We start from the raw sequence: 24128 nt of genomic DNA, 5'->3' as shown, positions 1-24128 counted from the left end.
CACACACACACACCTGCCCACTCACACACACACACACACACACACACACACACAAGCTCTCAGCAACCACACTAGTTTGTTTTCTAAAAATTCCTAAAATTTTCATGGAACCACAAAAGACCCTGGATAGCCAAAGCAATCTTGAGAAAGAAGAACAAAACTGGAGGTATCATGTTCCCTGACTTCCAACTATACTACAATGCTATAGTAATCAAAACAGTACAGTACTGGAATGAAAACAGACACATAGATAAATGGAATAGAGAACTCAGAAATGAACCCACGTATATATGGTTAATTAATCTACGACAAAGGAAACAAGAACATAACAATGAGGAAAAGACAGTCTCTTCAACAAACGGTGTTAGGAAAACTAGACAGCAACATGCAAAAGAATGAAACTGGACCACTATCTTAAACCACATACAAAAATAAATTCAAAATGGATTAAAGTCTTGAATGTAAGACTTGAAACCATAAAACTCCTAAAAGAAAACGTGGGCTGGAAGCAATCTGACATGGGTCTTAGCAATATTTTTTTTGGACCAGTCTCTTCAGGCAAGAGCAGCCAGAACAAAAATAAATAAGACTGTATCAAACTAAAAAGCTTTTGCACAAGGAAACCATCAACAAAATGAAAGGCAACTTACTGAATGGGAGAGAATATCTGCAAATTATACATCCAATAAGAGGTTAGTATCCAAAGTATCTAGAGAAGTTAACCTCCTTTAATATCAAAAATACAAATAACCAATTGAAAAATGGGCAGAAGACTTGAATAGACATTTCTCCAAAGAAGACATACAGATGGCTATCAGGCTATCAGGCACATGAAAAGATGTTCAATATCATCAATTATAAGGTAGATGCAAATCAAAATCACAATGTGCTATCACCTCACACCCGTGAGAATGGCTATTATCAAAAAGTCAAGAACAAGCACCGGCAAGAATGTGGAGAAAAGGGAACCCTCATATACTGTTAGTGGGACTGGCAAATGGTACAGCCCCTATGGAAAACAGTATGGCGGTTGCTCAAAAGATTAAAAGCATATGATCCAACAATTCCACTTCTGGATATTTATCCAGATAAAATGAAAACACTAATTTGAAGAGATGTATGCACCTTTGTGTTCACTGCAGCATTATTTACAATAGCCAAGATACAGAAGCAACCGAAGTGTCCATCAGTAGATGAATGAATAAAGAGGTATATGTGTGTGTGTGTATATTTGCATACATATGTATACATTAGAATATTTGTGTATTCCAACAATATTAGAATATATACAATTGAATACATATATACATGCAGTATTACTCAGCCATAAAAACTAATGAAAGCTGGCCATTTGCAACGTGAATGGACCTAGAAGGTATGCTAAGTTCAATAATTCAGACAGAGAAAGACAAATACTGTATGATTTCACTTATATATGGAATGTACAAAACAAGAGAGAAACGGACTCATAGATACAGAAGAATTTTCTTGGTTTGATTCAAGGAGGAAAACGCAGCCTTTAAATTTTGAAGTGTTTTCTATGACATTTCAAAATTTCTAGTAGAGAAGGTATTCTTATCTTTTGGAATAAGGTACTTCCCATTGTATTCCCCATCAGATAGTTGGGCTTTACTTGAAATACAACCTGTCACAATTTATTTGATAATAAATCAGAAATACATGTGAAAAGTGTGGAAATTGTTTGGAAATAAGTGATCTGAATCATATAGCACATCTATGATTCATTAAATGCAACAGATTATTAGTTAAGAAAGCTCCCTTATCTCAGGACATCAATTTTCAAAGCTGCAAAATGGATATAAATTAATTATCCTAAAGAAAGGTACTTTATATATATGCTATCTAGCCATAAACTCTCACTTACTGGAGACAAGACATTATAACAATTATATTTTTAACCTCTAATAAACCTAAGATAGTGAAGCATGCATAGCAAGTGTGCAAAGAAAAAAGATCTTTAATGCTCATATAATCATATATGAATATATAACAAAATTAAAATACTATTGAATGCCTTCTAGCGTCACCATTTAGTTAGTGTGAATAACCTTGAGTTACAGACAAGGAGACTAAGGCTGAAAGAACTTAAATCCTCCTCCAGAGGTCACATGGTCTGCAGGGCTGCAACTCAAACTCAAGTCTGCTGGTTTCCAACGCCCCTTCCGTTATGCCATACTGTTCCTCACTAAATAGTAAAACACAGTGATGGAGAGTGAGAGACACTCAAGAGTCAAAGAGACATTTGAATCATGCCCGTCACCCAACAGCCCCAGCGATTTGGGCAAGTTGTTTCTATTCTCTTAGATTCTATATCTATACTCGTATATGAGTAAGAAGTACGTTCTAGGGTCAATGTGAAAGTTAAGATAACACATTTGCAGTAGTTGGCAATTACAAAGTTCGTAATGTTCCCTGATTAATTTTTTCCCAGTGCACCTCGGATCCCATTACAGCAGTCCCCTAGATAACAGATTTAAGAGGACACCTGAGAAGGGCAGCTGGCACTTTATTTAGTTGATTAAATCATGGACTGTTAGAGCGCCAAGGTCAGTTAAATGAGATCCAGCCAAATCCTTTCTCTGCATCGCTAAGGAAACCAGGGACCAGAAAATTAACGATCGAGCAATTACTTGGCGGGACATCATGACCCAGAACCCAGATCCCTTCCAACCTCGAGTCGACGGCCAATGCACTTCCATCACTCAGCTTCGTAGTTCTCCTTCAGGTCCTTTTGGAAAAGTGAGTTAAAAGCTACAGAAAGCTCCCAAAGTGCCACCTCAAAATGACTTAAGGACCAGGGTAGGGAGGACCTGGCTGGTGGCACCTATCATAACCTCAGCCAATGACTGTGGGGAGGAAACTCTGTGAGAACCAGTTCATACTGTTTATAAAATATGTGAGCTCTAAAAGGGAGATAAGACAAAACTGTACCAATTATGTGCACACATAAAAATGTATATAAAAGATGTATACTTTAGGGTTCTGTTTTAGAAATGAAAGAATCTTAATGACTGCTTAACTAGTTCAACCCATTATTTTTCAGAAGGAACATTAAGCCCCTACCAGGTGAAGTGACTAGTGACACAGGCTGTTCTGGAAGACAGAGAATTAGAACCTACCTACCAGAGTCTGGAGTCTGAGGCCTGTACTGTTTGCATTCTACCACTCCCCTCTCGGCTGGGTGCTAACTAAATTAAGTACGTATTGTAATAGCAGAGTGAAGCAAGTCATGTCTGAGTCAGAAATAACAAGAGTGAGGTTATGTCTTTCACAGAAGGGGAGAACGTGGTAAAAACAGAAGAAAACGATAGGTGGAAACATACAAAGACTTGCTTTTTTCTTTTTTTAGGTAAATCTTTAACAAACGGGCTTTTGTTTCAGTGGCCCCAAAAACTCAATGCAATTCCTCTCCTTTTCACTCTAGAAATCGTATATAAAATCATTCACGACAATGAAAAGGCAGGCATCTTTACCACGGCCTCTTTCTATTCACATCCTTCATGAAATAAATTTATGTGTCTGCTATAAGAAGTCAATAAATATTTCTAGATAAAATTGAGACTATGACGACCGCGGTGAGTTGAGTACTCTTGGTAGTCTGTGCTCGAAATGGAGGCCTTTTCGTTCATTCACCCAGCAAATATTTACTAAACTCTTACTATGGTTAAGTGCTGTGCTGTCCTTAGATCGAATCAATGTAATTCCTGCCCCTGCAGAGCTTAGAGTCCAGAGAAAATAAACAGGTAAACACCAGTCAAAGCTCTATAGGCACCACGGAATTTTAATAAGCATCACTGGATAATGAGGGGAAGTGAAAGACAGTATTTCTGAAACAGTAGCAGTAAACTGAGACCTATAAGATAAGTGGGAGTCAGCCATGAGAACAAGGGGGGAAAGAAAGAACAGATTATCTTTTTTATATGTACTAAGCTGATCTGAGATCCACTACCTGACTTCTGGTAGGCTCCATACATGGTCGTTTTCAAATGTACAGTAATAGCCTAACCCAGGGAAATTTTCTGCACAGCTGAGAGGTAATTTCGTCGATAATAAGAGCAGAGTAAGAGCTAACATCTATTGGGCACTTACTGTATACCGGGTAATCTCCAGTCATTTCTCACACATACATTCTCACACAATTCTCTCAAGTCTCACACATACTTTTCAAACGATATCTTAGATAAACAATATTGGATTAATCATCAGCCTGAGGTTCATGATACATGTTAATAATTAGGCCAAGTATGTCCTGTCTTTATTTAGATGTTTAATTAATTACTGTTAATAAATATCCAAGAATTACCAGCAAGACAAAAGATAACAACACCTTGGGAAAACTTGTATCAAATATGATCCCCTCACCCAGGGTAACCATCACCTCGGATCCTAGATTTATCACCTCCTTGCTTTCCTTGTTTGACAGTTTTATTGCACACTTCATTAAAAGTGTGCTGTTTCATTTTATTTACTTTTATTTTTATAAAAAAGATAACAGGGCGAATGTAATTTATGGGACTAAGACGTAGTTACACGTTGTAAATCATTAGTTTTGACTCGTATAATATCACAGTTTATTCATTCACTAAGTGATGGGCATTTGGGTTGCTTCCAGGTTTTTGCTACTGTGTATAGTGCTATGAATATTCATATGCACAGTGCATGCTTACATGGACACCTCTGCTACAAACTTACCCTCTGAGCCCAGGGCTGGAACTGCTATGTCCCAGGGCATGTGAACGTTTAACTTGAGAAGGTAAAGCCTCCCAGATTCATCCACTTACATTCCCACTGACAGTGTATAAAAGATCCTGTAGACCACGTGTTCAGTACTTCGCATTGTCAGGCTTGATATTTTTGTGGACAAAAAAAGGCATAAAACGATAACTAACTGTGGTCTTCATTTGCATCTCCAAGACCACCAATGATACTGAACATCTTGTTACGTGTCTACGGGCCCCGTGTATTTATTCTTGCATGAAATACCTGCCTACTCTTATGTCACTTTTTCGACTGGGTTTTCAGTGGCCTTATCACTGATTATATTTTTAATATATATTTTTTATTCTAGCGCATTCAGTAGCATGGATCAAGAATTTGAAACTTGTCTTTTCACTTTTGTTATGGAATCTTAACAAATAATAGCTCTTATTTTTAATTTAGTCAAATTTATCTCTTTTCTAGTCAGTGTCATATTGAAGAAATCCTTCCTTACACCAAGGACTGCGATATTTTCTAATATGAATTTTGACGTAAGTTTTTAATCCACTCAGAGTTGATTTTGTTGTTGTTGTTTATACGGCACCAAGTACAGATCAGCTTACTTCTTTTTCCAAATGGACTTTCCCCAGCTCCCCTGACTGTGCGAGGGTCTCTCTATACCCAACTGACACAGCACACAACCCCCGTCTTATACCGAAGTTCTGCGTGACCTCGCTATCCCGTCATGTTGGATCAATGTATTGATCCCTAAATGAAATGCTACAGCTTTAATTACAAAAACTTCATAAGCCCTGAATACTAGGACAACGTCCTCACTCCACTCTTCTTTTTCAGAAGTGTCCTGGCTGTCCCTGGTCCTTTATGTTTAAGTAACTCTAAAAACCATTTGTGGAAGAGAGACACTGTTCCATGATGCGACCCGGGGCCAGGTTTACGCATCCCGTAAACACCCTCACAGACTGGCTGATGGTAATCAATGCTTCCTTCCGCCATAAACCAGTACCTCCCCGTGTCCCACGGAGTCCTGGTTCCTGGAGCAGACCATCGTCCTCACTGAGTCAAGCATGGAAAGCACATTCCCTTACCTGGAACTGGTCACATACTGGTCTCCTATCCACCCTGCCCTGTTCTATCTAATTCTTTGGTGCCTGCCAAGCAGTGTGGACATTATCGAAGTCACCTTGCAGCCACCCATGAAGTACCTTATGTCTATGTTTCCCTTAATAAACTCTGTTAGATGCCAGGCTGGAGTGGCCAGCTTCTTTCTTCCATCTTCTCCTGTCCTCTACTTTCGGAGGTAGATTTTCAGTCTTGGGCTCTTCCCTGGGTCTGAGTGTATAAATGCCATTTTTTGCACTTCATGAAAAATTCTCCTCTTATGCATTTATTAAGGGGAAACTGGTCCTTTCTGATGTTAACCCTTCCTATCTTTGGAGCCAGTATGTCTTTCCAGTTGTGTTTTCTTTAATACCATTAAATTTTTACCTGTAAATCTTGAATGTCTTTTCCTATTTCCAGGTAGTTGATATTCTTTGATGCTACATAAATGGTATCTTCTCATTAATTATGTTTTCTCATAATTGCATTTCTGCATACTAACAGGAAACCTGTATATTAAACGCACCTTCACTCTTAGCTAAACTTTCCTATTATTTCGAATAATTTACCTGTAAATTACTTCGGGTTTTTTTTAATGTAATTAATCACCTGACAATTTATTATTATTCCCAAATTACAGATGAGTTACCTGAGACAAAGAAAAGTTAACTATGGAAATGAAGATCTCATAGAGTGTCTGTATGCCCGCATACACTGCAGCATTATTCACAAGAGCCAAGAGGTGGAAACAACCTAAGTGTCTACCGACAGATGAATGGATAAAGAAAATATATATACATACATTCGAGGGTATATTTATTCAGCCATTAAAAAAAAAAGAAGAAGAAAGCCTATCACTTGCAACAATATGGATGAACTCTGAAGACATTATACTAAGTGAAACAAGCCAATCGCAGAAGGAAAAACACTGCATCAATCCATTTATATGAGGGATCTAAGTATGTAGTCAAGGTCACTGAGACAAAAAGAATGGTTTTTGCCAGGATCTGGTGGGGAGAGAGACATGGGAGGCTGCTATTCAATGGATGTAGAGTTTCAGTCATGCAAGATGAAGAAGTTCTAGACATTTGCTATACTTGGAGTTTATATTGTACACTTAAAAATTGAAAGAGGTAGATCTCATTATGTATTTTCTGCAATTAAAAAAAAAAAGGTTAAGTAAATTGCCCATAAAAACAGTAAACAGAAGTGAGATCCAAATCTAGGCAGTCTGAGCTCTCAATTACTGTGCTGCTTGCTATCACGCATATGAAAAACAATACGCAAATACGGAAATAAAATTTTACATATTTTCCAGTCATAGATTGAATAGTTTTCATTTTTATACTTATTCCGCAAGAATGCTATTCACTAAGGCTACATATATAATCATTTATTTAAATTAAGAGTTGAATATTTTTTAAATTCTTCATATTTATCACACCTAAGAAGATTCTTCTTTTATATCTTAGGGTTAAAGCTTTCCCTAATTCCTAATTGTTTTCATCAACAAATAACTTTTAAAATCCTATGTCAGATAAGATCACTTCTCTTTCAGCCAAAGTTAGGATTTTATAAATTTTTAAAAATTAAATGTTCAGCACTAAAACAAACACAATAAGTAGCAGAGTCCAAAGACAGAGACAAGTTCCTTAAATCACACATTCAGCTGTGAAATGACAATTGGAAACCTAAGTATATTGGAAAACTGTCTAAGTGACAGACACTGGATTTAACTTTAATTAAAGAAAAAAAAAAACTTTAAGGAAACAGTTTTCCTTTATAGTTAATGAAACATATGAAATTACTTTCCAATATCAGCATTTTTTTTCCATTTCAGTTTTTCCCTTGGACTTACCGCCTGGCAGACACTGGCATTTCTGGTTTGGGTTATTCCTCCCACAAAGACCACACAGGTCAGGAAAATATGAAAGCACAAGTTCACAAGCATGTGCCAGCCCTTGAGACTGATTCTAATCAAACTGTTAAAAGAAAGAGGAAAATACTAATATTTAGGCTAGTACATTTGAAGCAGGACACTGTAATATTTGTCTTCAAGTGAACACTGCAATAGCATAAAATGGCAAGTTTAAATGTTTAAACATTTCATTTAAAAAACATATACATTCAAACAGACAGATACACACACACCCCCCACACACACATTTTGAGAAATCACTGAACTCAATACAGTTTAAGATTTAACTTTATGTACTAAAAAGGACAAGTCATTTATGGAACTACTATAACCATTGAAGGCTAAACAAATTCTCCATAATAAGAAACATGTGGCTTTTGTCAGTTACGATGCTTTATGACAGAGGAATCACTTGTTTGCTTCCTACAGACTTCTACAAAGTGCCAATCTCTATTTTCCTGACCTGTGACTACCCAGTGCATTTCCTCTTGGCCTCTCCTAATGAAATGTCGAAGTCTGTCTTTCTTCTTTTTTTAATATCGAAATCTTTTGTTTAACGAAATGTCAAGAAATGTCATATATGTCCGGCCTAAAGAGGAAAATACATTCCAGCAAAACCTCTTGTAAAGTGAATTTCTGCTTAGCAGATCCTTTCAGGTCACTGTTTCCTACCGTAAAATGACTTCCTGCAGCTCTGCCTCCAATGAACAAAAAACGTATTCCATGCTTAAATGCCACATATTTTCTTAAAAATGCCATCTATAAAATAAAGACTATCACGACAGGTGAAAACTCATAAGCCAGGAATAATGCCACAGGTTGGTTCTGGCAGCCACCTCTGCAGGTAACGTGCTTCCACCAAACTTCACCCCTGCTGCTCCTGCATCCCGCCTCCCAGCCTCCAACATGTTCCTCTCATTCCTTCCCAGACACGAACCCAGCAAACTGTCTGGGTACCATAAAAGATGAATTGAACATCTCATCTACTGATTATTTATATCTCAAACTGCATAAAATGAACAAAGCTTGTATGTATTCTAAAATCACTGTTCTTATTTTGGAAAGATGGCATCGTATTTAACTTAACTTTATCCTAATTAAATGTAAAATTATCTCTTGTAAGTCAAGTTTTATTTCTTACCTGTGATGGTATATGTAACTGACGATGACTGCTAAGAGGCATAAGAGAAGAATGATAGCAGTAGTGTAAATCACAGGATGCAGGAGGCTGGCTGCTTGGGTATAGAGTTCAGAACCTGTCAAATCCTGAGAGGGAAAAAAAAAAAGCATCATTCTAGTATTTTCCTGAACATAATAACTCCTGAGATTTTCTCCAGTGACTAAAACAGACTGATAAACAAAACTCTGGTCCTTACATCTCTTCATTTTTTTCAAGGATTAATGTTTTATGCTATTTTTCTCACATCTTACTTTGCCTTCCTAATTGCCACTGTGTTATATGTACGGTATATATGCTAAGGTGTGTGTGTGTGTGTGTGTGTGTGTGTGTGTGTGTGTACATACTCTTGCTCTACACTGTCTACTCCTGTCCTATACCTGCTCTATAAATTTGAACACTGACATTGCTATGATGGTAATGGAGAGAACCAGAGCCCACGTGTGGGTGATTTAGAAGGGGCAACCCCAGACTTCATCTTGTTTAATGCCCTTTCACCTCACTTATCACTCTGCATATTAACCAGCTGATTAGGCACAAAGCAGCAGTATCTCTACGTCAGCAAAGACTAAACAGACCTCGCTAACCACCTGCAGTCAAGTTCAACAAATACGAATGGACTAAACACTGTGCAAGGCACTGGGGACATAATGATAACACATGGTCCCTGTCCTTGAAGAGCTGAAAGTCATGAGGGAGACAGATGCACAATCAGATCAGAACAATGTTCGATGAAGGTAAGGGCAGCCCAGGTATGGGAGCAAAGAGCTCAAAAATCAATAACAGTCAATAATAACAGCAAGTCACTTACGAGGCATCAACCGTAATCCAGCACCGTGCCAGCACTTCACAGAGTGACCCTGTGAGCTGCATAAGATTAGCCCCTTTTTATAGCCTGAAAAACTGAGGCACAAAGAGGTTAAGTACTTGAGGATGAGACGTGGCTGCCACGTCTGGGCTCCCAAACGCGGTGCAGACAGTACCTCCCTAAAAGGAGAACCGGGGACATCTTAAGGCTTCCTTCCTTTTAAAGGACCAAAGCAGACTGGGAAGATGCCTCCAGCTTGGCCAGGTCCGCTGTGCCAGAGAAATGGGGTTACAGAAGTCGGAAGCTGTAGACTCACCAGATGCTGTCACTAGATCGTTTCTAAACGAACTCTGAAAGCTCGAGACAGTGCCTGAAAGGAGAAAAGCTAGGTGACAAAAGGAAAGGATGAACGGGAGGCAGGAAGAGCGAAGAGGGACTCAACAACGCAAGGAAGGAGGGGGCAAATTCTCTCACCAAAAATCGAAAGTTGACAGTATATGATAACAGATCTAAAATGCGCAAACTAGAACATCTTAACAAGCCCTTCTCTGTAATGAATGGTTAACAGAGGTCCATGGGCAACTGGAGATGACAAGAAAAACTGAATTCCAGCCTGAGTGCTCCACTACACCGCGATGCATCTCAAACCTGCGATCCATCTAATTGCTTGACAAGTGTTAACTGGGTGCCCACCTCGTTCAGGCCCTATGCCAAGCACTGGATATTCACGGAAATGGGGAACGTAGTCCCAGCCTTCGAGGGCTGGCAGTCTGCAAACGAAGTACCCGAAAGGGGAAATACGAGAGAAGAAGCCTGTGACCACGAATTCTGATCAACTGGCCTCTGTGAGATGCCCTCAAGACTAACCCATGGCCTTAGTGTCTTTGCATTTTTGCTAACGGTCCGGAAGGTTAGTGGGAAAAATTCAAAAAGATGTACTTTGGGGGAAGGAGAACCAGTAAGATACTAGCAAGAGTGGACAAGCTCTCCCCTCAATTTCTGGGAGAGACCATCCCAGTGCAGAATAACTGAGGCTAAACTTCCAACATCTAGGATTCGGCCTCTAGCTTCCTCTAAGCATGGCCTGTGTTATATTCCTCTAGGAAAATGCCAGTGACGTGTCTCCACATTCTTTGGCAGAGAGCCATAAAACAGGTGGCTGGATATTATCTAATCAAACATCAAAGTGCCAATTCAGTTCTCAAAATATAATGCATGTAACATTTACATTAAAAAAAAAAAAACATTTTTCAAGAGCTAAATGAATATGACATAGTATGAGAAGAAAACAGATTTTGAACCAGAACAATGACTCATAATTCTGAGTTACGAATGAAGAAAAAGACGCGTACTACTGTCATTGGTCACTGATGGCACTGCTTCAGCAAGGACATTCCTGGTTGTCAAAACAAGCTCACCTGCCCCAATGACAGAGAAACTGACCTAGGGAAAGGAGAGGCTATTATGCAGTAGTTACTAACTACTAACCAATAAAAAATTTTAAAACCACTCTTAGCTTTCCAGCATTTAAAACCAATCAACCACCCACCCGCCAACAGCAGCAGCAGCTAACTGGACTGGGCCTGTGTGTCAAATATTCCCTGGGGTTTACAGACCCCTGTTATAAAGCGACCCAATAAGATATGAAAAATCTCCTACCCTGAGGGCACAAAATTCTTGAGAATGTAAGAGTATTTAAGACAATTGAAAAGATTAGGATAGGAAAGATGTTAAAGATGTCAGAGAAGAGATAAAGCAGAAATGCAAATCAAAACTATTTTTAATTATACTAGTAAACAAATATAGGTTTTGTGATACTGAAACATTACTAAGTATACTGTCCAAAAATGGCCACTAGGAGACGCCCATGAGAAGAAAATGTGAAACTGTCATTCACATTTGCAATACAGTGATAAGATAGCAAGTCTCTGCCTCTGGGCTGATGACAGGACAGCCCATCACTAAACTAAATGGTGATCATAATCACTCTTCTTTATATGGTAGAAAGTTTAAGAAAATAACTGAGCTAGGAAGTGAAAAGTTTTCCACAGAAGTTAAGTGCATGAATGCAGAGTATCAGAACACCCGAAAATGTGTTAAAAATCACAAAGATGGTTATTATTAAGGACCCAAATAAATGGGAGAGTTCTTCAAACTCTTTTTTCTTGACAAAGAGTCACACATTTACCAGTTACTTCTAGCCTGAGAATTACTAAATCTAAAAATCATGCCAAGGGAAAAAAAATCACTGGCAGTTTTAAATAACTCATTAGCATCATATCAACAAGGATAATTATAAACCAGTAACTACTTAAATTCTCTAGAATCTGAACAATAAAAGTTCAGTATACATATATTATAAATTATATATATATTACACATTACATTATATATATGAGGTATATATATATCTCTAGATATTGAACAATATCTCTAGAATCTGAAAAGTTAAGTATACATATATTATAAATTATATATATATTACACATTACATTATATATATATGAGATAGATAGATAGATATATATATATATATATATATATATCTTCTGGCAGAGTATAAAGAATTATAAAAGAGTTTACCAATAAAATAAAATTTAAAAATAGATCTGAAATCAGAAATGTAACCCCCCCAAAAAAAACAAAAAAAAATCACCATAGACTGACTTCTTTGTTACTTTTTACTTTTCCCTTAAGAAAGAAAAAATAACTTAAAAATTTACTCCACCTACATCACACCATCCACAAAAGTCAATTCCAGTCGAATCATGAACCTTAATGTGAAAGGTAAAACATACTAAAGCTTTTTAAAGAAAACAAAGGAGGATACCTTCATGACCTTGATGTAAGTAAAGATTTCTTAAACAGGACATAAATAGCACTAATTATATATAAAAAACACTTCAAAAAAAAAAATCAAGAAACTGTTCATAACAAGACAGTATTGAAATAAAAAAGGATAAAGGTATTTTATAAGCTGAATGTTTGAGTTCCCTGCCCGGAAAAAACATGCACATATGTTGAAATCTAATCTCAATGTAATGATATTAGGAGTCGGAGCCTTTGGGAGGTGATTAAGTCATGAGACGAGAACCCATTCACAAATGGAATTAGTGCCCATGTAAAAGAGACCCCAGAGAACCTCCCTGTTCCTTCCACCATGTGAGGACAGAAAGTGGGCCCTCACCGGACACCGAAACTTGATCTTGGACTTCCAGCCTTCAGAGTTTTGAAAAATAGATTTCCGTTGTTTATAAGCTACATACTCCGTGGTATTCTGTTCTAGCAGCCTGAATGAATTAAGACAGGCATGGAGTAGAAGAAGATACTTATAACACATAAATCCAACAAAAAGCTTCTACTCATTATTGACATCGAGAATCCTGCAACCAAATTAAAAACAGGCTAACAGTTAATAATAGGATGGTATATTTGAAAGTTGCAAAGAGAAATCCTAAAAGTTCTCAATGCAAGAAAAAACATCTTTCCTTTTCTTTTTTTTTTTTGGTATCCATACTGGATGATGGATGTTAACTAAATTTATTGTAGTTATCATTTCACAATACATATAACTCAAGTTATTGTGATGTACACCTTAAACTTAGTGTTATATGTCAATCATATCTCAATAAAACTAAAAGGAAAAAAATAAAAGTCAAACATAATGAAAAAAATAGGCAAGACTTGAGGAAGAACATCACAAAAGGGGAAACCCAAACCGACAGTAAGAAAATGCACTGGTGCTCAACACCATTAGTCACCAGAGGAAGGCAAATGAAAACCACAATAATCCAACAAAATAGCACAACCAAGGACTAAAATTAAAGACTTACAATAGCAAGCACTGGCAAGGACGTGAAGCAACTAAAACTCTCATTACGGTGAGACTGTAAACCACTTTGGTCAACTGTATGGCATTATCTACTAAAGCTAAATATAGGGATAGACTACAATCCCAGCAATCTCAGTCCTGAATGTATGTGTCCACCGAAAAACATGTGCATAATTATAGCAGAGTTTTCTTAGTAGTCAGAACCTAGCAACAACCCAAATGTCCATCTGCAGTAGAACGCACAAGTTTCGATATTTTATACAACGGGAAAAGAATAAACTGCTGCTATGTGCAAAAACAAAGATAAAGCTCACAGATGTAAGTAACAGGGAAGAAACCAGACACAAAAGAGTACATAGTGTACAATTCCAATTCTGTGCAGTTTAAGAACAGGCAAAACTTATCTATTGCAATCATCATTATTAGGGTCTCTCTCGAGATGGGAATGGGAACCAACTAGAAAGAAACACAGGGGAGCTACCAAGTGCTCAAGTAAGAATCTTGATCTTGATGGTAGCAAATGTGTGTATTCAACAACAAAAAAAATCATCAAGCCATACACTTAAGATCTGTGCATTTTGCTCAATATCTCAATTTAATAAAAAAATATATATATATTTATCAGTCCCCCCTTGGATTACCAATTCCACTTCAGAGAATTTATCCAGCAGATTTCTTATTAAATGTGCAAAATATTGTACCAATTACTGCAAACAAATAAAATAGAGGGGTATCTAAATAAATTATGGTAGGGACATAAAACAATACTAAAAGGTAAAAAAGAATAATTTATATTGATAAGGGAAGACTTCAGAAAGGAGATTCAGTAAAGCGATTAAGAACACAAATTTCTGGAGTCTGAATTCAAATCTCAATTCCAACACTAACTTTGCGGACTTGGCTGTGGTGCTTAAGCTCTCTATGCCTCAGTTTCTCTATCTGTAAACTGGGGTAATGTTAACAGTAGTATATTTTATGAGGCTGTTATGATGAGCAAATAAGTTAAAGCACGTAAAGACTTCAAAAGCGTGCCTGATACACGAGTGCTTAATGAAAATTAGTCACCACCATCCCCACCACTGCCATCAGATCATTGTAAGATAGCAGTATCACCAACATCATCATCATCATCACCTTCACCACCACCACCACATCTATTACTCCATGGAGACCAGCATCATCCTAAAATAGTTTCGTGGAAAAAAAAGCATGGTTTAGAATAATGTTTGTAGCAAGCAACCTACTTTGTGGAGAATGACTATGATGGGAGAGAGGAGAGGGACTCAAGTTTACACTATAGATCAACGTGAAGAAATCATTAAAATGTTTGATCCACATGAATGTAGTACCTATTTAAAAATGACATAAACAGAAACATACTAGCATTCATATTCAATTAAAGAGTAAATGAAACTGAAGTTTGCTTACCTTCAGCAAGTTTATATAAATAATATTTAAAAGTAACACTAGAGAGATATAAAAAGAAGTGTGTGCGCTCTAGTTAGGTGATACAATAACGAAGGGGAATCAATGTACTGAGATTATTTTACTTTCACTACTTTTACCTAGTAAAGTAAGTACTGCACAAACGGTTTTACCCTAATCATATAATAACATAAATAACCTGCTATTTAAGTTATTTTTTTAGTGGCTCCAGCTTCTAGGACCTTCCTGTCTCAATTGGCTATCCCTGATCACAGCATTCAAAAAAGCCCAATTTCTGCTCAGCTTTTTTTCTCTGGCTCCCACTGAGACCTTAGGATATAATGGTTATAGCAGGATATCTACTAAACCAAACCACGGTGTCTTGAGATTTACAAACGAAATATTCTTTTTCCTTCGTTTTTTAAAGACAAAATTCTTTAAAAGCAGATTGGGAAAAGTTTTATGGTCTATCTGACAAATAGAAATTAAGACTGACTGTATTAAACGATATATTAAGATAGTTTTCACGAAAAATAGGATTTTATATACTATTTAAAATATTGTCAGGGAAGGAAAAAAGATGTTGATTTACAACTATGGAAAGACATTTCTTCTATTTTAGACATCACTTTATTTGAGTAAGTATACTCTGCCTTTAACTCTAAAAGTCTCATAAACGAATTTTATTATAATTTTGTCAATTTCAGATGAATTTCACTTTGCTGCCTCTAGGTGGCACAGTTATATTTAAGAAAAACAAAAGGATATTCTGAAAATAGAAAAAAATCTTGGTACTTACTATATTTTAGCTTTAAAGAATTGTGTATTGCATTTTTTAAAAGATTATAAGTATGAAAGATAAAAGAATAGCTTATTTCTTCTAGAAAGGGATTATAGTAATTTAAATTATGTAGAACAGCTAGGAAATTCAAAAACAGATGCTTTAAACTGGTATTAGATTAAATAAAAATAAAAGTTTCACATAATAACCTGATATTTCACTAACAGCGAAGCTTATAAAATGCCTTCTGTCTTGTGTTTCATTTACTCTGCCCAGCTTTTTCCAGTTAACTACGATATAAATTTCAGACAATTCTGCATCTCTATTAGTTATTTCTCCTTCAGTACTTCGTAGTTTGGGGTTATTTTATAATCAAAACCTGAATGAGAAAACCCTTTCATACTGAAAGAGAAAATGCTTCATACTTTAATTAATGCTCCATGCTTTACTTTGGAAAGGTTACTACAAATTGGTATGATGTGAACTCACTGAAAACAGACTCAGACTTACAGAAATCTCCTATTTGTGAGGAGAATCCTAAACTATCAACTCTTACTTTAAACTGAAAAGGGTAAATGACTCACACAAATACAGCCATCTAAATAGTAGAGACCCCGTCTACTGTCAGCTGGGATGAATAACAAACATGTTAATGGATGTCACTGAAAAGACAATCCTTATACCCTGCTAAATAATCTATTTACTCTTCCTGTTTGACAGGTATGCCAGGTAAGGTATACTAAGTTCAGGAGCAAAGAGAAAATCAAGAGTTGAGGAAAATCTATTCTAATTCAAGCTTGTTTTAATAGGATCATTTCTAGTGGTAAAGGCTATTTTGTTTTCTTAAGAAAAGAATAAATCACAAAAAGCAAAATATATCTTGTTTCAAGACTAGTTAATGCTTTCATAAAATATTGTCTAGATAACAGATTCAGAGCTGGACGCAGAAATAAAAACGTAGGCGTCCTCCCCCCCAGGCCAGCCTCAAGCCATTTCTGGGAAATGTCTTTTAGATTCATGAGTAATTCCTTCCACTACACTCAAAGTGCACGTATCCATGCTCCAGGATGTAAGTATCTTATAATAACTGCAATATAAAACAAAATCTAGCATGGTTAATTTCATCATTTTCAGCTCAGGAATCAGATTCACTTAAATAACTCATTAATATAGACCTTTTCTTACACATTAATAACTACTTTACCAAAAATTAATAGGCATGAACAATGGTAAATAACAGAAAATATCAGCTTGATTAACATTAAAATTGAAAATACGTTATTTGTGTCAATACTGTTTCTTTCAGCGACTAAACTGAAATTATCGCTATTACTCTAAATTCAAAAGGAGGTAAAAATTATGATGGGAAAAGGTACTAGACGGCAAAATAAAAAATGTCTCATTATTCACTGTTTATCTCTGGGCAAATGAGTCACTCTTACTGGGGTCGGAGTTGTACTGTACAGACCCCAAGATATCTCCAAATTGTAAGATGGTAAAAGTCTCGTTGAACTGATTCACTTCTGAAGTTTGCTGAAAATTCCTTTCCCAAACTCAATCACATACATTTCACTTGGCAGAAATTCAAATTCCCTTTTAAAAGAGAATCACACCAAACACCACCTCTTACTTAACTAAAGGGAGCAATTTATGTCAAAAGTTTTTAAAAAAAAAAACCTTTCCCAGAGCTTAACGATGCATAAGGAAAAAATTAGGATACTTAGTGTTTATGCATAAAGTTAACAAGTGCCATACCATCAAAACCGCATAGTTACTAAGGGAGTAGCACTGAATGGTCGTGATATTTTCATCTGAGTAGAGTATATGGCACCCGTCTGACTTCCAGCCTCCTTGTCCGTTCAGCAAATCAAAATCCCACTGGGCGGCCACGGCATCTGCTCCGTGCGCAATTCGACGCAGTGTCACATTAACGGGGCTGTGGTGGGTATCTACGTTCACACCATCTGGAGAAAATAAGAAATATAAGTATTTCTGAAAAACAAACTTCACGAACAGCTAAATGTCAACTTACACACTAATGTGGTATATTCTGCGATATCTTTTTTCACCAGTGACTCATTAAAACAAAAAGGAACAAAAACGAACATTTTTAGGAACAGGGAATTATAAAGTCGCACTGCCCCGCGACTAGAGGAGAACATATGCCGCATACAAACCTATTTTGGTGAGAATCACGGGGGTAACCACTGCGCGCCGTTTTCCATCATCGGCCAAGTTTGTTGAATTTCCGGTGGCTGGAAAAAGCTTTCCGTTGCGGAATGCGATGAGTTGAAGCTTAAAGAGAGAGTCGTCAGTTGGCCTGACTTCTCTTTTTTGCTTTGGTGAGAAAAGGGACGGTGGGAGCTGAATAGAAGCTTCCACAATAGTATTCTGAAAATATATAAAAAACAAAAGCAAAGAAAGGTTGCTCTATTAGTATGTAGAAACCAGAAAGAATATTTTATATCGTTATGAATTTTTTTCTAATTATATGCTGAATAATTTTAAAAGATGTGTATATATGAAATTCGATAGTTAAAAGAACTTATCAGTTAAGCGAAATGTCAGAACACAACGTAACAGTATAGAACCAAAGAAGTATAAAATAAAGATAAATGCAAACTCTATTTCAAAGTTAAGGAAATGAATGAGAAACTGTTTCAAACCAGAGTGAATTTTCCCATGACAATATATATTGCTGAAATAGATAGCACTAAACAGATCAAAATCTCAGTGATCACTCTTTATATCAATTTTACAATGACAAACTATGGTAAATAGCACAAATGTAGCATATCACAAAAATGAGTATAATTAACTTGGGTGGATGGAATTTAAGGTGATTTATGATGGATTCAAACTGTCAAACCACAAAAGAAATTATACAAACATAATAAAAGCTTAGATTTCAGCAAACCCTTATTTTATAAGACATTTCCCTGAGACAAAGAAACACATTATGTTTAGAAAAACATAGTAACAAACAAGAAAAACTAAGGATGCTGGCTGATCACGGAACGTTTTTCAGACTTCTTTATCAGGGATTTTTAAATTATAAATTATGCAGCACTCAATAAAAAATAAATCTATAAAACCAGGAGACAAATTATTAACTCTAAAACAAAATTCCCTATTTTAAGATTTTATCACAGTTTTTTCCTTGGCACTAATCTCTCTCTCTCTTATCCAATATTTACATTGCCAACAGAATTTCCTCTTAAGGGACAATCTGATTATGTTATTTCTGTTTAAATAATATCTTTGTTTTCAAGTGATCAGAGAATACTGCTCCGTAAATTCTGAGAATATCATACAGTTTGGATAAAAATCTATGTCTCTAATTCATCTTTAATACTCCCTATACCACAACTGATCAATTTCTGAGCCCTCCTACTTTTTTTATTTTTATGTCACTGTGCTCGCTACACATCCCTGGCCGACATGGTCCACTAGTCTCCTGTCTGGCAAACTTGAACTAGTCAGATCTGATGTTTAGCAAGATAATCCTATTGTAATGGAAAGGATGGATTAGAATGAGAAAGGCTGGCAGCCAAGAGGACTTTTACAAAGCCTTTTAAAGGGGCTTTTTTTTTTTTTTGGATGATTAATGACATGAGTTCTCACTCAGGATACTGCTTTCAGTTAGCTGCTCCCTCCCTCTTCTGGACTCAGGCAACATTCTGCACACATCTCGAGGGTAACTGTCGAGGGTAACTGATATTTTCAGTGCCACAGTGTAACAACTCACCATCTGCTCCTCCAACCAGTGTGGGGTTGTTGAGTACAGATAATCTCACTTATTTCTCTAGATCCCCACACTACATGTTAATAGCAGTTCCTGGCACTGGTATTTAATAAAGGTTGCCCAATGTTTATAAAATTAATGGAAGTCTGTGTGGCATGTTTATTTATTTTTTTAAGATTTTATTTAGGCAAGTGACTGACATTAGAATTAGCTTTTAACTGCTGTGCTTAGAAGAATGTTGGAACACATCAGATGCCCACAAACATCTGTTGAATGGAAGTATTTTGAAAGTTTGCATATTAACAGTTTGACTCCTATTTTTAAACTGAAGATGCCAAGAAAATATTAGAAATATTTCACTTAAGAAAATGCATAAAAAGGTCTCTACTATTCTCACAAATGTAATCTACTGGGAAAACAAAGTTTATTATAAATTCATTCACTAATCTAGTACATTCCTATTAATTATATAAATTTCTGTTAAGTATACAATGAGGCTTTCAAAAAAGGAAAAATATCAACAGATCGATTAATTAAGAGAGCAAAATCCTGAAAAAGCATTATATAATGGACATTCATTAAAATTTAAGTACTCTATAATTCATAAAACAATTTTGTTGTGAACACAAAATGACTTGAAAATTAAGCATAGCTCTCTGGGAAAGTATTACTTATGACAAATGAAATTTTAAAAAAAGCCATACTGATGTTTTCTAACAGAGAGCTGAAAAAGAAAATGACATCTATAATTTCTGGAAGTCCAGAATTTTTTTCTACACAAGTTTAAACTTGTAAAACCAAACAACAATTTAAAAAAACCCAGGTGTATGGATAGATCACTGAGAGATGAGAGCTACACATTCAAAGCTGTTCCATACTTAAGGTTTCTAAAATACCCCTGAGTCCAATAAAGAATATTACTAAATAATGATTACAGATTCCCTAGGATGGAGAGAGGGTGGCCTACGGGTGCTGGAAAAGCAAATCTCAGCTGTATCAATAATGTTGAGAGTTTTATAGTAAGAATGTAATCCTTCTATATTTAATTTCTTTAAAAGAAGTGTTGATCAGTTATTATGTAAAGGTGAGAAATCTAATTTAAAAAACCACTGAGGAACACTTATTTAACTTTGTAAGATTTATATCATGATTATACCTTTTGCCACTTGGCTTGAAGTTAAGGAACACAAGTTTATAATTTCATTTAACCATATATTTATTTTTAAAAGGATGGATTGAAGAAATAGAAATAGATATAAACACACGAATTATAGCTAATAAATAAGAACAAAATTTCTCTTAAAAAATTCTCCGGAAAATACATGCTTTTAGTGTCTAACATTTACTATTGAAAGTTCACATGGGATTTGCAACAAGAAACCAGGATGCGAGTCCCAGCATCGCCAGTTAGTAGCTGCCTAATGCTGCCCAGTTTTGTTAGTCTCATCTTAGTCTCGTCTGTCAAACACAGTTAATGATCTTTCAAACGAGGAGCTGTGAGGACCAAATGGCACCATGACAAACACAAAAGGCTACAGAACTCTCAGTGGTATTTTTATTATTATTACTGCTGCAGCATGACAACTGGTTATCTGGAGTCGGAGGAGAGAAAATAAAAAAATGCCTGTAACTGACTTGCCAACAATAAACTAGAACCTCACAATGTTTTCACTTCTACAACTCCAGTATTAATTTCAATACCAAAAATTGATAAAGTCCGAACACACGAGCAACCAATGATATCACAGAGCTCGTATCACGAATTTATTTGAAAATTCAGGTTTCTCTATTTACAATGACATTAAGCTAAGAAGGAAATGTTAAGTATAAACTCAAATACTTCTAGGTTTTAACATCAGTCCTAATAAAACAATCTGGGCTTCTACCATGGTGTAATTAATATTAAATTTTTCTGAAATACTAGTTTAAGTCTATAGAGTTCTAACACTAAGATCAGAATGATTCGAAGAGCCACCTAATTTAAAACAATACAAATAGATGAATTTCTCCATGTTTTCTTAACTATCTACACACTCGATTTTACAGAGACAGGTATGATGACACATCCTGATTTTATTGTATATAACTTGTTAACTGCATACCACCTTTTGATTAACTTACTGCTAAAGATTAACAGGGATTCGGTTTCCTTTTAGAATTAATTTTTTAACTGACTTTCTTTACTAATTAAGCATGGCTGTTAATTTTTACTAAACAACATTTATTGTATGTTTCATTATCCTATGCTGGCACTCTGCAGGATTTAGAGCTATACAATGAAATAAGCATGGTTTCTTCCCTCAAATACTCATAATTTAACAAAAGAGAGATAAGAACAATAATAAAACAATAATAAGAGCTAACATTTATTAAGTGCTTACTCTGTGCCAGGCACTTTTGTAAATGTCTGTACTTTGCCTCATTTAATCCTCTCAATGATCCTTTGAGTTAAGTACCATTTCATGATGCCTATGGAACAGATGAGGAACTGACATTCAGAGAAGTTAAGGTCCTTGCCCAAGTTTGCACAGCTATTAACTGGGGGAGGAGAACATGAATCTAGGCTGTCTGGCTACAGAAAGACCACCCTCTTAGTCACCATGTCCTTTGGCCTCTCTCACTATAACTCAACTCACCATTAACAGCTTCTAACTATTCTGGAGAACAAACAAAGCACTAAGGGACTAACAAGCAATGATGAAATCAGAGTTACCATGTGAACGGAGTCTTAGAGACAGAAAAAGGGCAGACATAAAGTTGTAGATAACTGGCCTGGAAAATTTAAAGGACTTCAGTTGCGATCAAGCCCTACATGTCTGAGATGAGGGGAAAACAGGTGGTAGAGAAAAACTGGTTTCTAAATCCCAGTCAAGAAAGTTTAAAAACAAACAAACAGTTCTTTCTGGCTACATTACAGCTATATTTGAAACGCCAACAATTTCTAAACCTCTTAGTAGTTCATCGAAAACATAATATTTGTGAATTATGGTGCCAACAGTGGAAGGAAGCATCTGGTTACAAAAAAAAAATTCAACAGATTTGATTTGGTGCTGGCGGAGTCAGATGAGAGGTAACTCCATCTACAACTGGATGACCAACCGAGGCCCACTGGAACCCACTGATGACTCAAGCACGCGCTGTGCCTCCGGCGGGCCTCAGTCCAGTGTGGGAAGGAAGAAGCCCGTCTGGCTCCCACGTGCGGAGTGCAACGATAGAGGTGAGCAGGGTGCGAAGGGCAAAGTGAGGGAGAGAATCAAGGAGATGAGGGTGGGAGAGGCGAGGAGCGACGGCGTGGTGAGAGGTAAGGTTTCTCGAAGGTGACATTTCTGCTGGGTGTTAACATACAACCAAGGAGCTGGGAAAGGGAGGGGAGAGGGAGGAAATTCTAGCAGAATTAGCATGAGGCAGGCCTAAGTAAGGCCTGTGGTTGGGAGAGGAACCAAGGGAAGCTGCTGATACTGGACAAAAGGCAAAGGAATTAGGAAGGGATGGGGAGCGAGGGATCAATCAATGCCAAGTGACGAAGCCACCAAGAGCCAGCCCCCAGAGACACAAAGTATTTATTAGGGGATGGGCGAGGTCTCTTTCCATCTTGGGTAGATCCCATGATAATGTTCACAGTAGTAACAATCTGAAATGACGCACACGCTGACCATCAAAACGGTCTCTGCAGGGAAGATGACTAGGGGGGGCCCTCCGCTCTGCAGGCACCAGCCTCTCAGCTGCTAAAGGTGGACAGAGCTGGTAGTGTCCCCAGCAGAAGGACCAGCAGTGCTGAGGGGGCACCCAGGGAACTGTGGCGCCCCCCATTTGCTAAAGGGTAAGGACGGACGTATTTCAATATTTTACTAACTGGCATGGTTGCAGTGGTACTTGTTGGCCAAATGTCAGCCCTGGGTAGACCAATGTATGAGAGAGGGATGGGTTTTTAGGAAGAGCCTGGAGACACAGAGACCACATAGGGCAACGGTCTGGGCAACATAGGAAAGAAGTCCAAACGAGGCTGCGATGGCAGTAAAGAGAGAAGGACAGAGAGTCAAGAAACATGTAGAAAGCAATTCGGGCAAGGCTCCTACTGGGAAGGACTGCGTTTTTAAGGGTTTGGTTTCATAGACTAGCACATTCTCCCTTTCGAGGGCAATATAATCAATTTCCGGATGTTCGAGCTGTCTATTCAAGGCACTAAAAAAGTATACGCAAAAAGAGTAAAAATTGCCCGAGGATAAAGTTTAAAATGTAAAGAAAGTTTTTGTTAAAATGCTAAAGCATTTTGCGCTGTCGACATTAAAATGTTTAATTTTGTGTCACGAAGGGTACGTTTCTCTTTTACTCAGTTTAATCATGTCCATCTATGAAGCATGAATAATAGTGGAACGTGTCCTTGGTTTCTGGCCACAAGATGATCTTAAAAGGACAGAATAGTATGAAATTGATAAATCTGAGAGTGTTCATTTAATGCTTTCTACTTTAGCAAGCTGAAACTTTGCTTACCCAGAGGGTAGGTTGTGAAATTGATGAAATGTATAGGGTTTCATCATTTTTAATCCCTTTCCACCCACTATGATCACCTAAGGTAGAAGGATTCATCAATTTTAAGTGCTCCT

General features: G+C 36.8%; 1 protein-coding gene across 2 annotated transcripts in view; it reads right to left on the bottom strand.

Annotated features, from left to right (window-relative positions):
• The window catches only part of ADGRA3 (adhesion G protein-coupled receptor A3), a 97065-nt gene that overhangs the window by 5609 nt on the left and 67328 nt on the right, over positions 1-24128 (bottom strand). For both annotated transcript variants that reach the window (XM_039838080.1, XM_039838081.1), the window contains exons 13-16: positions 17957-18170; positions 17535-17743; positions 8898-9022; positions 7697-7820 (exon numbers count right to left, since the gene is read on the bottom strand). In XM_039838080.1, coding sequence (XP_039694014.1) covers positions 7697-7820; positions 8898-9022; positions 17535-17743; positions 17957-18170 — 672 coding nt within the window. The remainder of the gene's footprint in view (positions 1-7696; positions 7821-8897; positions 9023-17534; positions 17744-17956; positions 18171-24128) is intronic.

Source organism: Pteropus medius, unplaced genomic scaffold, assembly GCF_902729225.1.
Source record: "Pteropus medius unplaced genomic scaffold, Ma_sr-lr_union100, whole genome shotgun sequence".
Classification (NCBI taxonomy): Eukaryota; Metazoa; Chordata; class Mammalia; order Chiroptera; family Pteropodidae; genus Pteropus; species Pteropus medius.
The sequence above is the reverse complement of the archived record's forward strand: the minus strand, read 5'-3'. Positions and strand labels throughout refer to the sequence as shown.